The following is a 15,598-nucleotide window of genomic DNA, read 5'->3' on the forward strand; positions in this document are numbered from 1 at the left end:
CAGAACTGATCCAGTTGCATCCACTGGTATGTTCATTGGCTAGTGCAGGTGACAGACCACACTTGAGCTTGTACTGGCTGGCTCACATAAGGGTGTGTGTTCACATGTGTGTGATGTGTTTATCTTGTTTGTCCTTTAAGTTACTCAGACCTGTGGGCTGCCTGCAGCCGAGTATAACCTTGCAGAAGGCCCCTTATCGCTCCCATGTCCGAAGCTGTGGGACACCTTGGGAGACGTCAGGCTTTATTTAGTACTTTTTAATGAAATCCGCAGAGCTCAGAGGGTTATAAATCATGTGCCAAAAGTTTCGGTTCTGCACTTAATGGCAAAGCGAAGACAAAATGCCTCCCTCTTGGGTTTCCAGAAAGTTATTAACTTGCGTTAGAAATATTACCACTCAGCAGTTTCCAAAGTTTTTTCTCTAATAACCCTTTCTTCCTGTTAGTACATTTTATAGATTCCCACCTCCCTGCTTTGTTTTCACAAGGAAGAGATCCGAATGATCCAGCTCTGAATGTCCTGAGGCACTTAATTTCCACCCCCTCCCCAAGACTGGTCTTGGTTCTTTCTTCCATACCAGGAAAATTAGTTTCTTGCCCCTGCCTCCACCTGCTCAGGTTTTTGCACCCATCGTCTGAGGCGCAGATTGTACACAAGGCTTGGTCTCATGACAGCAGGCTCATCAGTTAGGAATTCATTAAGCTGCAAGTAATCAAACTCACAACAGCTTAACATAGGAGACTCGGCTGTTTCCAGAAGTGACAGACTAGCATCTCATACCAACCTTCTCCCCAGAAAAGCTGACCAGCATGTAGGAGATAGGCTTGACCATCCAAGAGCTGCTGAAGCAGCGTGGACTTGAAGAGCCAGAGAGGAGAAGAGTGGTGAGCTGAGACTCTCTGCATGACAGAGAGCATCCAGCAGCCTCGCAGAAGGGCCCAGCCACTGGAGGATGGCTGCTGCTCTGGGTGTTGAACCTGTAGCTGCTAGGGGTAGGCTGGGGTGATCCCTGGGGAGGTAGACATGGTGGTGAAAGAATGCATAGGGGCTTTCAAAATAGGGACTTGTTGCCATGGAGAAGTGAACTATCTGCCATAAGTCGCACAGAGGCAAAAACATCATCAAATACAGGTACATCACAGGGACAACGTTCAAAGAGGCTTCTGAGCAGATTTGATTCGATCAACTGCAAACAAAAAAAGGGAGGGTGGCCAGCCATTGAGGCCCAGAACATGGCAAACAGCTTGGAAACTAACTCAACAGCAAGCCCATCTTTCTGTCCATCTGGTCATGGAAAAAGCATGCATTACCTGGAGCCTGCTAGTACCTGGTGTGCATGGCCTCATGCCCCTGGGGCTTTGGGAAAACTAGGAAACTCCCCAAATCTAGCTACGATCCCCAGCTCTCAGACTGTATCCACCCTTCCTCGCGGGAGTGGCCACTGCCTGGCCTGTGGGCCTTCTATGGCCCATGGCATCATTTTGTCTAGTTCTGCCAAGGCACCCATAGGCAGGACTAGGAATTCAGTCAATCTAGAGCAGGCTAGTTTTTTAAGTCGATAATTTTGTATAACTCATGAACAATGTTATGAATACCCACATGGTCCTTGGAAGAGAAGGATCTGGATTGGTGTCATGGCTTCAAGTCCCAGCTTCTTCTCTTCTGATTCAGCCCATTGCCAATGCACCTGGGAAAGCAGCAGAAGATCATCCGAGTGCTTTAATTCAGCACTCCGGTGGGGGGCCCAGGAAAGAAGCTCCTGGATTCTGGCTTCACACTGGCCCAATTTTGGCCACTGCAACCATTTGGTGAGTGAACAAGGATGGAAGATCTCGCTCTCTAAAATAAATCTTTATTAAACAAAGTGCCACTCTATCTGGCCCTGTGAAATGTAAAGTTTCTGGTTCAGGAGTTTCCCCATCTCACCCATGTCCTTGGGAAATGGGATCCTGGTGGAGCGAGTCAAACAGCACCCGGCTCTGGGCAGTGCAGGATAAAACAGGTGTCACCAAGGAGGAGTGCACCTGCTTCGCCTGGTGGAGAGCAGACGGTTGGCACCTCTGCTGAATCTAAAGCTGTACTGAGGGCCTGCTGAGGGGCACCTCTTCCACAACACATTTGCTTTCGAGAATAATTGTGTTTCAAAGCAGACAGCAAATTTTGAAACTTGGCAAGAAGTACCAAATTGCTATTTACAATCAGTCTCCCTTTCAAACAAAAAAATTGGGGGGAGGATAAAAAAAAATCTCCATTTCAAATTATTTTTTGTATTTCGTATTATATTTTATTTTGACCTTTCAGTAAAGACCTTTCTTAACCTGCCAGCCACTTCATTCAGCTGCCCGACTGGAGAAAATGTTCCCATTCCATCGAGTTCCAAGGTACTGAGTAAATGTTTGCCTAACCTTTGCTGCAAGCATAATCTTACCTTTTAATAAAATACATCCACAAGGGTGCACTACAAGATCTTCATACCTCAAAGCCGTGTTCCTACCAGGAAGGAGATGACAGAAGGGACTGCCTTGTTTGAACAGTAAGTCCTCCCCGGGCGGGTGTGAGAAGCAAGCGTGGTTGGCAGTGATAAGAGCTCTGAGCAGGTGCTGGAGACCCACATCTTTCCATCCTTGCAGAAGCAGCCCTGCTCGCAGGCGGCTGGCATTGTGAGGCTGGGGACGGCCTGGGAAACACCTAAACTTCGGGGAAAAGAAATGTTCCATTTAGCTGTTATTCATTTGGGAGGAGAAGGGTGGGCATCCGAGAAGAAAACCCCAAGCTTTCCGCCACTTTGCTGTCTAATAATGTCCATCTCATTGATTGGAATCTGAGCCACTTCTATCAGCAGGAGGCGACTGGTAGACCTCCAGCCCCATTCGGTCCTCTCTGCCCTTTGAGGGTGAGACCTCCTTCCCGCGACCTACTGTGCGTCTTACTTCTCAGGCATGCCTGTTAAGGCCATTTTTGGTCTCTGAGAAGCAGATCCTGAAGGATTTAAGTAGCAGTTTCTTTGGGAAATTATTCCTGGGAGCATCAACAAGTAACCAAGCTGGAAAGGGAGACAAAGGAGGGAAGAGTCACCATGTGTGAGGGTGTTAGCAAGAAAACCAGTTGTGGAACTGGATTTGTGGTTCGCCAAGATGAGACACAGCATGCAGTGCCAGCATCCCGTGGCAGAGCATGGGATTCAGGTCCCCCCGCTCCGCTTCCGATCCAGCTCCCAGCTACTGCGCCTGGGAAAGCAGTATACAATGGCCCAAATATTTGGGATCCCACCACCCATGTAGACCTAGATGGAATTCCAGGCTCCTGGCTTTGACCCAACCCAGTGCTGCCCATTATAGTTATTTGGGCAGCCAACATATGGAAATCTCTCTCTTTCTCTGTGTGTGTTTCCTCCTCTCTGTGACTCTGCCTTTCAAATACATACAAATAAGCCTTTGAAAAATAGTAAGAAAAAAGACACCCCTTATAGATACCCAGTTCCAATCAAGGACTTTGGGGAGAGGGGGAGATTTATTCGCTTAAGAGGTGCCCTCCCCAGGTGGGGCATGCTGATATGCCTTACATCAATGCATCGGTCCTTGGTTCCTCCCAGGGACTGTCAATTTCCTGGTATTCTCAGACTGTTGTGAAAACCTAGAGCAAGCTCCAAGGACCTCTAATGCCATCAGCAGAGATGCAGGCAGTACGGACCAGGAATCAGTGTTCAACTGCTCTTCCTCTCCAGTCCTGTAACTTCTCCACCTGCAGGGAGAGAACCAGCCTTGGTGAGTTGAACCCTGTCCTGTAGCCTAGCTGGGAGAGAGCTGGAAGGAGAAGGGGAGCCTTCTACAGGCTTCCTACACTGAGCCCCATTCTCACTGCAGCCCACGTCCAGGGCTCCTAGCCAGGAAGACAGTGGTATCTGCGGTGCTTGCCTGATGGCACATGAAGGTGAGAATTTGCCCCTCTCTGATAAGATTCCAGAGAGAAGGCACCGAGCGCAAGGCTTGCAGGGTTGCAGACCTGACTTCCAATGTCCAGGGTGAATTTCAGCAGTGGTTTGCGCTTCTGTTGTTCACTCTGGCTGTTTGAAGAAGCAACAGTCAGCCCCCTTGTATTCACAGCTGTGCATCTGTGGGTTCCGCCAACTGCATCTCTGCTGAACGGGCACCTTCTGCTCTTGTCTTTCCTCCCTAAACAACTGACACTCAACTAGGTAATGACATTTCCATTGCCTTATGTATTCTAAGTGTCCACAGATGATTTACAACCAAGAGGAGGAAGCATGTAGGCTGCATGCAAATAGTATTCCGTTTTGGATAATAGATATGAATATACAGGGATTTGAATATCGACAGGATTTCTGGAACCAAGGTCCTGTGGAGAACCCAAGGACTGGTGGGTGTAGTGAAGGATGGGTCTGTTTCATTTTTTTTTTCAAATTTAAATTCAGTCACTATTTCAATAAATAAATAAATAAATAAACAAACTCAAGCTCCCCAAAATAGCAAGTTAGACCTGAGCGGGGCAGAGTGTAGGTTTCAATCAATACCTGTGTCCATGCATGTCCTTGCATCCTGTATTACGTCCCTATTGTAAATACAGCCACAGATACAGCCCATGTAGAACCAAGAGACCCTCCTTCCCTTCTCAGAACTGAAGTGCACACAGCCAAATCTCATTGTGCCCTGACTTACTAAAGTGTAAGTAAATTCTTCTGCAAAGAAATGAGACGCCGTCAGCATCTGGATACGTGTGCACTGTTTAAAGTTTAATCGGGTCTAAAAGTGCATGGAGACTTTGTAGAGAAAATTATGTGTCCAGGAGCTCTCTGGGGCAAGGTTAAACGGATGACAAGAACAAAGGAGTGAAAATCACGGAAAACAGATCTACACGGGATAGACACAGCTGGTGCAATGAAGGCGAAGCGCATGCACGACAGAGGGGTGAGGGGCGCTATTTTAATTGGAAAAACAGTGGGACGTTGTAGCACCTTGGCGAAGAAGCTGTAAAGTGAGGAGGACATGTGAGCTGTTGGAAAAGCCATCTCCTGGAGGAGCTTGCCACAGCAAGGAATGCAATGAAGTCTGCACTCCATCGGTGGCGATCCCTTCCGGAGCTGATGAAGGGCACCCGGCGAAATGTTCAAGGATGAGTGCAGCGAGAGCATGAAGTGGAAGGGCCTTGCGCAGGTGGAGCGGCCGGAGGCCCTGCCACTCGGAGTCCACAGCTCAGGCTGCCCTAAGGAATCTGCACAAATCGATTTTTCAGGTCCCAGCTCTACCTAATGGCTCGTGACAGAACAGACGCATCACAGATTGCGCTTGGAAAACAAACCGCGGTCACTTAATTGCTTAGGCCTGCGAGCATTTGCCATTCTTTCCCAAATCCACCTGCTGATGCAACTGCACCTGTTAGGAGTCGAGTTGCTTAGCTTCCGCGCCATAAGCCTGCAAGTCCGGAGTCCTCTTTGCTGGGGGCTGTTTTGTGCATCATGGGGTGTTTAGCGGGCGACCCTGGCCCCCTACCCACCAGGGGTGCCCCCCAGGCCACATCCAGTCCTGGTCATAAAATGTCACCAGACGCTGGGGAGGGAAGCTAGAGGAGGAGAGAATCTCTCCATTCTACACGGTAGAAACTCCGACTTCTCGAGAGTTGCATTGCAACAGTTATTGGGGCAGACAGAGCCTGCTCCTGTGCTTAGCAAGTGAAGTGGCTTGCAGCACCTCGTCCTGGGCCTTCCAACCACCCAAAGTGTCCAGTGGAGAGTGTTGGAGGTTAGATTTTTTTTCTACTGATGCCTCCCCTTACTGTTGGTCTCAGCACAAGGTATCACTCGCTATTATTCTACAAATCAGTGAAAGCAACAAAAACAACTTCCGAGTCCTGAAGGGGTCCCTCTCCAAAGGAAACTCCGGCTTTCCCCTGATGTGTGAATTTTCAATTCGAGATGCTTGTTAGGCCACCACGAAAGAAAGGCAGATCAGCCCTCCTCTCTATCCCGGGTGTCATGCAGCTCAAAGTTGCTAGGGAAGATGATGGCGATTCCGTTTCCTTGGGTGCCAGGTCCCATGTTGACCACTGGAGGGCACCCTAGCACCACTGAAGTTGCTTAGGGCGCACTCCAGCATCACAGAAGCAACGGAAGCAGGAAACCTGAGGTTTGGTTAGCTTTTGGGCCACGGAGGCTGTGATGGGAACTAGGGCAAATGAGAGGCTGAAGTGCAATGAAATGGAAGGCTCGTGGGGCAGAGCCACTTGCCACAGGTCACACTGGGAGAGCAGCTCACCCAACACGAGCACTGGCCTGTTTTAAGCTCCCCTGAGATCTGCTTTGGGATAATGGAGTCGGGCAGCAGCTGGCCACTGCTGGAGACCAGGCAATCTACCTGGGCCACTTCCTTGCCGTGCCTGGCTGCCCCTGTCCCTCTCAATGTCCCGCTCACTCAATCCTCCCCATCTGTTTCTGTCTTCCTCCCCCACCCTCCCCCCCATTTCTTCTAGAAACCATCCTTCACAAACTCACTCGGTGTGGATCCTCCTCTCAGAGCCTGACCCAACCAAGGTCCTGGCTTAGAGCTGTCACTCTCAGACCTTGACACCTTGGCTGTCCTCCTGCACCTGGCTGCCTCAGGACACAGTCAGAGTCGGGAGAACATCAGTAACCCCTTGGTCTTTTCCTGCCATTCTGGTCAGTGTGCCATTCTATTCCTGAGCCCCAACAGCTTAGCCAACACCCTTGCTCAGGGGACATTAGATGGCGGCTCCTAGGATGCAAGCTTCAGACCTCCCCTACTTGTCTGGTCTCCATCACAGCCCTGACAGTGTCATCGAAAACCCAGGGAAAGACGGACAGATGTTAAGTGTGGCCCTCAGGTTCTCCCATTGGCCGGGAGAGAAGAGGCAACTTATACTCCCTGAATGATTGAGGGGTCAGCAGCAGGGTGAGGGGGCATGGGAGGACCATGGGCCGGAGCCTTCTACCTTTGTTGGTGGAGATGTACTTGTCGGCAGCTTTGGTCACCTTTCCCAGCTTGATATAGCATCGGTCAGATTAAAACTTCCATCTCAGCGGATTCTGTTGCCTGAAGAAAGTCACACTTTGAAACCCACAGGAAACAGGGAAAGTGATGAGGGAAAGTCGATATCTTGACCCCAAACATGCTGAACTTTATCCCAGTATATGTTTGAGGGAAAAAATGATCAAAGTAATTATTCCCAAGTGACGAGAAAGTAATTTCCGTTTAGAACGATATTTAAACCAGAGATGGGAGAACGCTGTTACAGTGATGACAGGGCCCGATTCTTCGGAGGGCAGCTCCCATGAAGCACCCAGGGCCAGATATCATGCCCCTAATTAAATTCCTCATCGGCCATGGTCTTTGTTAGTTAATGCAACTAAGAAGACATTGAAAGCTTGAAATTCTATTTCCAGGGTGCAGCAAGGAATATTCATAGCTGGAGTCATTTCTTTTTCCTTTGATTTTTTTTCCCCCCTCAGCATTTTCAGATAAAGGAGGGTGATGTTTGAAGAAATGTGATTTTCTTGCTAGTGCTTCTGCCTGGTTCTTCTACCTGCAATGGAGCAGAAATGCTTGTCCCTGCCCAAGATTCCTTTAAATGACTTCCCTGTGGCATTGACTGTGGTACAAGCATAGGCATCTAGCAGCGCCGCCATGGAGGAGCTGGAGGCATCACTCGCTGGGCATGGCAGGTGCTGACTGGGCGGGGGCTCTGTCCCTTGGCTTTCTTCCAAACCTGTGGCAAGCACCTGGGCTCTCGGTAATGGACCTGAGCTGAAACTGTTGCTGAATTTCAGTCATGATCTCTCTCTCTCTCTCTCTCTCTCTCTCTCTCTTTTAATGTATTTTTTTTTTTAATTTGAAAGGCAGAGTGATGGAAGAGAGAGGGTGAAAGAGAGATTTTTCCATGCACTAGTCCACTCCCTCAAATGGCCATAGCAACCAAAGCTCATTCAGATCAAAGTCAAGAACCCAGGATTCTGTCTGGGTCTCCCTTGTGGGTGCAGGGGCTCAATCGCTTGGGCCGTCTTGTGCTGCCGTCCCAGGCGCATGAGCAGGCAGCTGCATCAGCAGCAGAGCAACAGGAACTGCAACCAGCACTCCAACATCGAATGTCTGCTGCAGGTGGCTGCCTGGCTCAGTGTGCCACGCACCAGCCCCGTAACTCACGCTTGTTATTGTAAACTGTGAACTGAGTGCCCTGAGCCTCCAACATTTTTCATACTCACCTTGTCTTCACGGAAACACGGTGCCAGCAGCTAGGGTTAGGGAACCGCCATTCCTCCAACGCCCCTCATGACAGCCCTTTCCTAAAATGCCGATTCTGGCTATTGGCCTCCATTTTGAGAAAAGCCTTGGCTGGCCTGGTTCGTGAAGGGACTTGGGGATTGGGGATCAGGAATGCCAAGGATAGGTTTCTCATTTTAACACCTGAGGGGGATTACAAAGTTAAGTGTACCTTCTACAGCAGCCCAGGCCCCCACTGCCTGAACGAGAGGCTTTTGACACATAGGGCCGCTATCCTAGCAGGAAGGTGTTGGCTCACCTTCAAGCTTCAGCAGCTAAGCTCTCCCCTCGACTGGAATCTTCCTTGATAATACAGCCCTTCCAGTTACATTAGTAATACTTCACTTGCCAGAGCGAGGTAAAAAGCCACCATATCCTAAAGGAAGCTTACATACAGAAAGCTGGGGAGAAGGACTATTCAGAAGTAACTACAAATATACCGTCTTATTTGTGCATCTTTACTAGAAGATTCTCCAGGTTGAAATGTAATTCTCCAGGCCTGGCGCCGTGGCCTAGCGGCTAAAGTCCTCACCTTGAACGTGCCAGGATCCCATATGGTTGCCAGTACTAATCCCAGCAGCCCCGCTTCCCATCCAGCTCCCTGCTTGTAGCCTGGGAAAGCAGCTGAGGACAGCCTAAAGCCTTGGGACCCAGGGAGACCTGCATGGGAGACCTGGAAGAAGCTCCTGGCTCCCAGCTTTGGATCAGTATAGCACCAGCTGTTGCGGTCATTTGAAGAGTGAATCATCGGATGGAAGATTTTTCTCTGTCTCTTCTCCTCTCTGTATATCTGACTTTTCAATAAAAATAAATAAATGTTAAAAAAAAAAAAGAAATATAATTCTCCAACCTCAGGTCACTTCTTTGGGTCAAACATAGCCCTGTTTGTGGGAAGGCAAGGCTAGCCGGAAACACACTGACTTGTCACCTCCAGCCCCACACCACCCTCCCCCCCACCAAGGACATGAAATGTAACAAACTCTTGAAGCAAAAGTCCAGAATGAGAGACACACATTTTGTGTAGTATTTAGTATTTTCTTTATTGTTGGCATTTCTCTCTGCCATTTGGACTGATGTCTCATTCGCAGAAGAAGTCAATATCCTGTGGTGGGGGGGGGGGGAGGAAGAAGAAAAGAAACAAAACTTAGAACTGGGCAGGCTGAACCAGAAAACAGATGTGCACTCTTTATCTAAAATCAAGTTTAGTCAACGAGAAAGTCACATTTAAAATACGTAGATGTTGACAAGTGTGAAAGCGTAACTACTTGAAGTCAAAAACTTCTTCAAATGAAAATCTGCCAGTAAACTTTTAATTTATGGTTGCTTGGTAGATTCTGGCTTAGTGCTCAGAAGCCAGGACGAGCGAGTCGCACGTGCGTAGGCTGGGATGTTGGAGGCACGGTAATTAGCTCCAGGGGAATAACTTCCAAGAACGGCTTGCAGAGTGGCTCACAAAAGATCTTTTATTCCTGCCAGGAGTTTACAGGAGCCCAGGGCACAACGAAGAGCATGATTTTGTTTCATACAAAAATACAATGTACCCACTACAAAAAAATAAAGCACTCCAAGATTATTTTGATTTTCTCCAAAACAGCTGTCCCATTTCCCCTAACCTGTCATTGTTGAATAAGTGCCAATGATTGGGAAGTCAGCTAACACTATTTTGATTTCTTTCTTTGCAATACAGCCTCTTTTCTAGGATGACTTTCATGTAAGACAAAAAAGGTACTATTTTGTACACTTGGAATTTGCTAAGAGATTAGCTCTTTGACGCTTTCAATACACACACACACACACACACACACACACACACACACACACACAATAGATATTTTGACCAGTTTCATTATAAGGGTCATTTCGCAGTGCACATAGCTATCAAAGCCTCAAATTGTTCTTCTTAAGTACATGTAAATTGTTTGCCAATTATATCCACAATAAAGCTAAAAAAAAAAAAAAGAAACAAAGCAAGTTGTACAGAGAACATTCACAAATCTTTCACTACCTAGAGTAGCCACAGGTGTTTTCCCAGGCTTGCTCTATCAGAAAAGTCACCAAAGGTAGTTAGGTGCCTTATACTAAAACTCCGTATCCATTGCATGATGTGGTTTTGCGGGCATCCCAGGCAAGATCCAAGCTGGGAGTCCTTCTCCGATCACCCTACAGACACTTACCGTAGTCGGCACTTCCTTGGTAGCTTCTTGGTACACACGCTGCTCCTCAACCAAGTTGCTGGGGAAGTAACCCACAATGCCCATCTCATCCTGGCTGTCACCGTACACCTGTAAGCCGGAAGAGTACCGTTGAGGGCAGTGCTGACGGGAGGATCTGCTCAGGAGTGCACAGCATCCTCTTTGCTGACAAGGAGACCAGCAACACTGCCGGTCCTTCCCTGTACTGGGGGCTCCCAGTGCTCCCAGCTCGCCTTGGCGTTCCCTCCCAGCACTAAGGAACACCCACACATGTAATATTTCCTTGTCACACAAACTTGCAAGTTGTCTAAAATCTTTTTGGAAATCACCAATAAATAAAGCTGATAATTTTTTTTTTTTGAGCAGTGAATTTACGCTTCTATTTTAAAGGATGCACACTTCTCAATTTTTAACAATTCCCTCGCACAGATACTTGAAGGCACTTAGATGTAGTTCTTTTTGACATTAGAAGCTAAGTTTGGGGCCACAGAGGAAGGCAGTAAAGCGTGTCGCCTTCATCCTTCCCCAGGGCCCACTCGGGTATGTTTTTACTGAAGAAAGCAGAGTCTTTGCAATTACAGGGATTGCCAGCATTTCCTAAAAGAATCTGAAACTTGAGTTGGTTCCAGCACTTGGGACGTGAACTTGGCCATTCTTCTGAAACATTTTTGAATAAGAAGCAAGTCTTTGGAATGTTCAATCCCCAAAGCATTTGGATTTTTTTCTTCCTGCCGTCACATCACCTGCATTTGGTTTTTCTATGAAATCATCTTTGAAATACAAGCAGAATATACCTAAATTTTTGTTCTTGTGCCTGAAATCTCTACCTTGTTCTTAACAGCTAATTTAAAGCATCCAAGTATGTTGAAGGTAGGTTAGCATCTAACAGCATCATGAGTGACACTGTGGATACACAAGTGTTCAAGGAAATGATGCATTGTGAGAAATTTGCATGCACACAAGAATATTTTTGCATCAAAATCTAATCTCCATGTCTATGAACTTTCTGAAGCCCCCTCTTTTTTTCTTTATCATCCTGTCTTACACTGCCAGCCCAAAACTCCCCAGTTGCATTTTCTTTCACCAGCTTCGAGTACACGTAGATCTGCTGCCCTTTGCTGACGTTAATGAATCTACAGTCTGGGGCATGGTAGTCTTCCTGAGCTTGAGCCAGAGAAATGGTATCTGCAAGAAAAGAGAAAGAAAATTTAAACAAATGTATCTAAAGGTCCCGAATTTTCTAGCAGTCAAAAGGCAAAGAATGCAAGAAGAAGAAAACTAGCAAGTCAGAGAGACTGATGTTTTTCATCTCACAGCCAGGGTTCAATTGGAGATGAAGACGGCCAAGAAAAGCGAGCTGCAAAAACATCTCAGCCAACTGAATCGGCCGTGAATAGATGGCAGATCGCTGAAAGCACAGACCTGGACAAGCCGTGCTATCACGTGCACCCTGAAAAAGACTGCGCTTCGAGGTGCAATCACATCACATGCTGTCAGGGAAGAGAAAGGTCATGATGAGCGCAAGCAAGTCCTTACAGACACACTCGGCATCGGCACAGAGCTTCTTAGAAGCCAGTCTGTCCATAAAGACGCCCTGCACGGCCCACACTGCCACGAAACCCGAGAGCAGAAGGAGTACACGTCTTGCCATCTTCCCCCGTGGCTGTTTTGGCCAGCACCCTTGGACTGGAAGTGAGTTCCATCTTTTATGCAAGAGCCAGACCTCTGGGTAAATACCCAGGGCCAATGGGAAAGGTCCACGGCTCGTCTGCTTTCATAACAGGCAACCCCGTTCCAGGGGCTAATTAGCATCTGCTTTTCCAAAGAGATTCAAACTCAGCATCTTGTTTTACACACAAGGGGTGTTCAGGTGCACCATTGTTCAGCTACTCTGGTTTGTCTTATTGCATCCAACAGCAGGATGTGCTTGAGAGGATTACAAAATTTAAACCATTATTATTATTAGTGTTAGTATTTTGGTTTAGTGTCACTTTCACTTTCTGAGCAAAGCTGTGCTGCTGACTGCAGGAATATCTTGATAGCGTGAGACTCGGGGCTGGTGTTGTGGCACAGTAGGTCAAGTCAGCGCGACAGCACTGGCATCCCTTATCAGGGTGCTGATTGAAGGCCTGGCTGCTCTGATTCCAATCCAGCTCCTCGCTATTTATTGCATCTGGAAGGCAGAAAATTATGGCTCCAATGCTTGGGTCCCTGCTGCCCACATGGGAGACCCAGATGGAGCTTCTAGCTTTGACCTGGCCTTTGTAACCATTTGGAGAACAAATCGGCAGCTAGAACTTTTCTCTGTATCTGTCACTTGGCCTTTCAAATGAAATAAATAAACGTTGGAAAATTAAAAAAGGAAAAGAAAATATGAAATCTATTAAAACCCCTTCCAAAAGTTTCCAGGAAAATGTGCATTATTTTTAAATTCCATCTAGATTTACATAATAGCTAGGTAAAGGACTTTCACATTGACAAGTCCTTCGTGATAGAATTCTTACAAGTTCTGTCTGTTCTAGGCACATGAATTTGCAAATACTAGTTACTGTACATCCAGACCCTACCAACGGGGAAAGCAGGCAGGAGGGTGGAGGAAAATGGCACAATCTTTTCCCCTCCTCCTCAATCCAAGACTGTTGAAACTGGTATCTGGTGCTCATAGATAATGCTTGGCAGGCAGGCAGGCAGTAGAGTTAAAGGTTGCTCCCTTCCCCTGCCACCGGGCATTTTTCTCATGGAGAGAGGGCCACTGTGAGCTGAGGCACCAGGACATGGCCCCATTCTGCATGGCAGGCACTGGAGACACAGCTATGAATGCAAAATGACCCCAGCTTCAGAGTTCACTTCTAGTGCGATGAACTGCAATTTGCAGTTCTCTCTAAGGTGTTTGAGGCTGGTTTGTCTCCTGTGAGGTGGCCCCAGTTCTTCCCCATCCATTATTTCTGGATGCACTCTCTTGCTCAGCAATGAAGCTTCAGAGGGCCCCTCCTCCCAAACCCGCCCACAAAGCAAGGGAGAGTGCAACTTATTGAGCACTTCAATGCCAATTAAAAATAATTTTGTCCCCAAGGGTCAACCGATAAGCATACTATCCCAACAGTGTATAATACAAGGGTTGTATTGTTAAGGGCTGTTATTGCATGTAGGTGTGTGTACAATAATTTCTGGTTGTTTGTGCATATGTCTGTTGTGTATTTTTCTGCACTTCCACTCTTGTGTCATTTTTGGGATTAGGAGTTCTGATAGTTGGTCCTGGTTTGGGAGTTTGATTCAATATTTCGATTGTATATGAGACAAATGAGGTTCACCCAAAGAATAGAGCATCCTACGCTACGTGGATATGAACATTTAAATGATCTCATGTAAAAATCATAGTATTTGCATCTAACTTACTCACAACTTCACATACACTTCAAACTGTCCCTAAATTACTTATCATGCACGTTCAGTAGAGACAGAATATTCTTCCAGACATACTCAGTGGTTGAGCCCATGGATTTGAAACACAGATAAGGAAGGAGACTACATTGCTTTAAGTTTATAGTTTTTAATAGTACTAAATAGACTTACCCAAAGATCGATTACTTCTATGTAAAATGAAGATCACAGACGGTGAGGAACTGACAGACTAGAGTGCTTAACAACTGAATGCAACAAGACCCTGGTTACATGGTTGGGTCATTAATAGATCAGCAAAACTGCAATTAGATAGTTATTCTTTGATTTTGATAATAATGTTGTTTATCAAGAGGTTGATCTTGTACTAAGGAAAACCACACGTAAGTTGGAAGGGTAACATGAAATCAGACCAACTTCTGCAGTTCCTTTGTCCTCGCGAACAGTTCAGGCTGTTCTATGAACTATTTCTTTAACTTTTACTTACATTTGGAATTGTATTGAAATACAAACATTAAATCAGGTATCATTTCTGCGCTCAAAATCAAATAGAATGTGTGAAAGGCCCACAACACTCCTATGCTAATGTTTACGGCCACTGCGTTCGTTTATCTCCAAGATGGAAAGAACCTAAATGCCCATCCACTGGACTGGTAGAACGGACTGCAGCCACAAGCCAACACCAATGAGTATCAGAAGAGCTCCACTCCAAATGCGGCTGAACTAAGTGACAGTCGGGTGGCCTCCCTTGGACTGCAACCTGGCACATGTAACTTAGGGATAATGCGATGTGCTGAATCATTATTATCATCACACAAGTGTGTCTATGACTGCCCAAGGTAATCAAAATACTAAAATGGTTGAATTTTATAGTTGGTAAATTATCTCAACTTTCAAAATACCCTAAAATAGTTACTAAATTCGGAGTAGAAGCAAGTGCTTTTAAAGGCCCAATTTCTTCCTATCCTGTCTCCTCCAATCTCACTTAACTCCAGACTTCCGAGCACTTCTACTTCCTCCGACACAGACCCTCAGAGCAAGCGCCGGAGCCTGGGGTCAACCTGTGCCAGTTTCTGTCCTGAGACAATAGAGTAACCAAGAGTACAAAGTTTAGTCACATAACTCATTTCTCTAGTATTTCACACTGGAATTCGTAAAAGTGAGTTTTCATTGTTCACTCCTCTGAATGCATGCCCAAGTATGTGATAAGGACCTATCTCTAAATTAATTTTAAAAGTGGTTTTTCCATAAGTATATATGCTGTGATAATGTAAATTTTCATTGAAGAAAATATTCAAACACATAAAAATAGATAATACTTTTTAACACGTGCTCTTTGCAAGACAAACTACCCACTTCTAAAAGCATGCACAGTTTTATTGGCAATCAAGCTTTAAGTTTAAATTGAAGGCTGAGGAAAATGAGCTTTGGAAATGCCTCATTAATAATTACAAAGAAGTAACAAGGTGAGCACTGGTTCCCTTGTCAATTAGCCTATTGGTTTTATATATATTTAAAAAAAAGGATCAGAAAATCTTCCCCTTACAGTTCTTTATTCAGGAAAGAGGTCAGATAGTAATCATGCAAAATTCCTTAGGAATACACTACCCCAGGACACCAGTTTCCCTCCCGCACTTTCTACCCAAACAGAACTACTAACTGGTCTTATTGAATGGAGAGATCTCAGTGTCCGCTGTCCGCCAACATGATGCTCACTTC

The 15,598-nt window shown here is 46.4% G+C and overlaps 1 protein-coding gene across 1 annotated transcript; it reads right to left on the reverse strand.

The window, feature by feature from the left end:
• Positions 1-9,366: 9,366 nt before the first annotated feature.
• OTOR (otoraplin) lies at positions 9,367-12,131 on the reverse strand. Its single transcript, XM_040981191.1, has 4 exons — positions 12,017-12,131; positions 11,526-11,665; positions 10,463-10,570; positions 9,367-9,390 (listed from the first exon to the last, which is right to left on the reverse strand). Exons 1-4 carry the CDS (start codon positions 12,129-12,131, stop codon positions 9,367-9,369), a joined length of 387 nt encoding a protein of 128 aa, XP_040837125.1.
• Between the last annotated feature and the right edge of the window lie 3,467 nt (positions 12,132-15,598).

This window comes from Ochotona curzoniae, unplaced genomic scaffold, assembly GCF_017591425.1.
Source record: "Ochotona curzoniae isolate NIBS_2020 unplaced genomic scaffold, NIBS_Ocur_1.0 contig_3520, whole genome shotgun sequence".
Taxonomy (NCBI): domain Eukaryota; kingdom Metazoa; phylum Chordata; class Mammalia; order Lagomorpha; family Ochotonidae; genus Ochotona; species Ochotona curzoniae.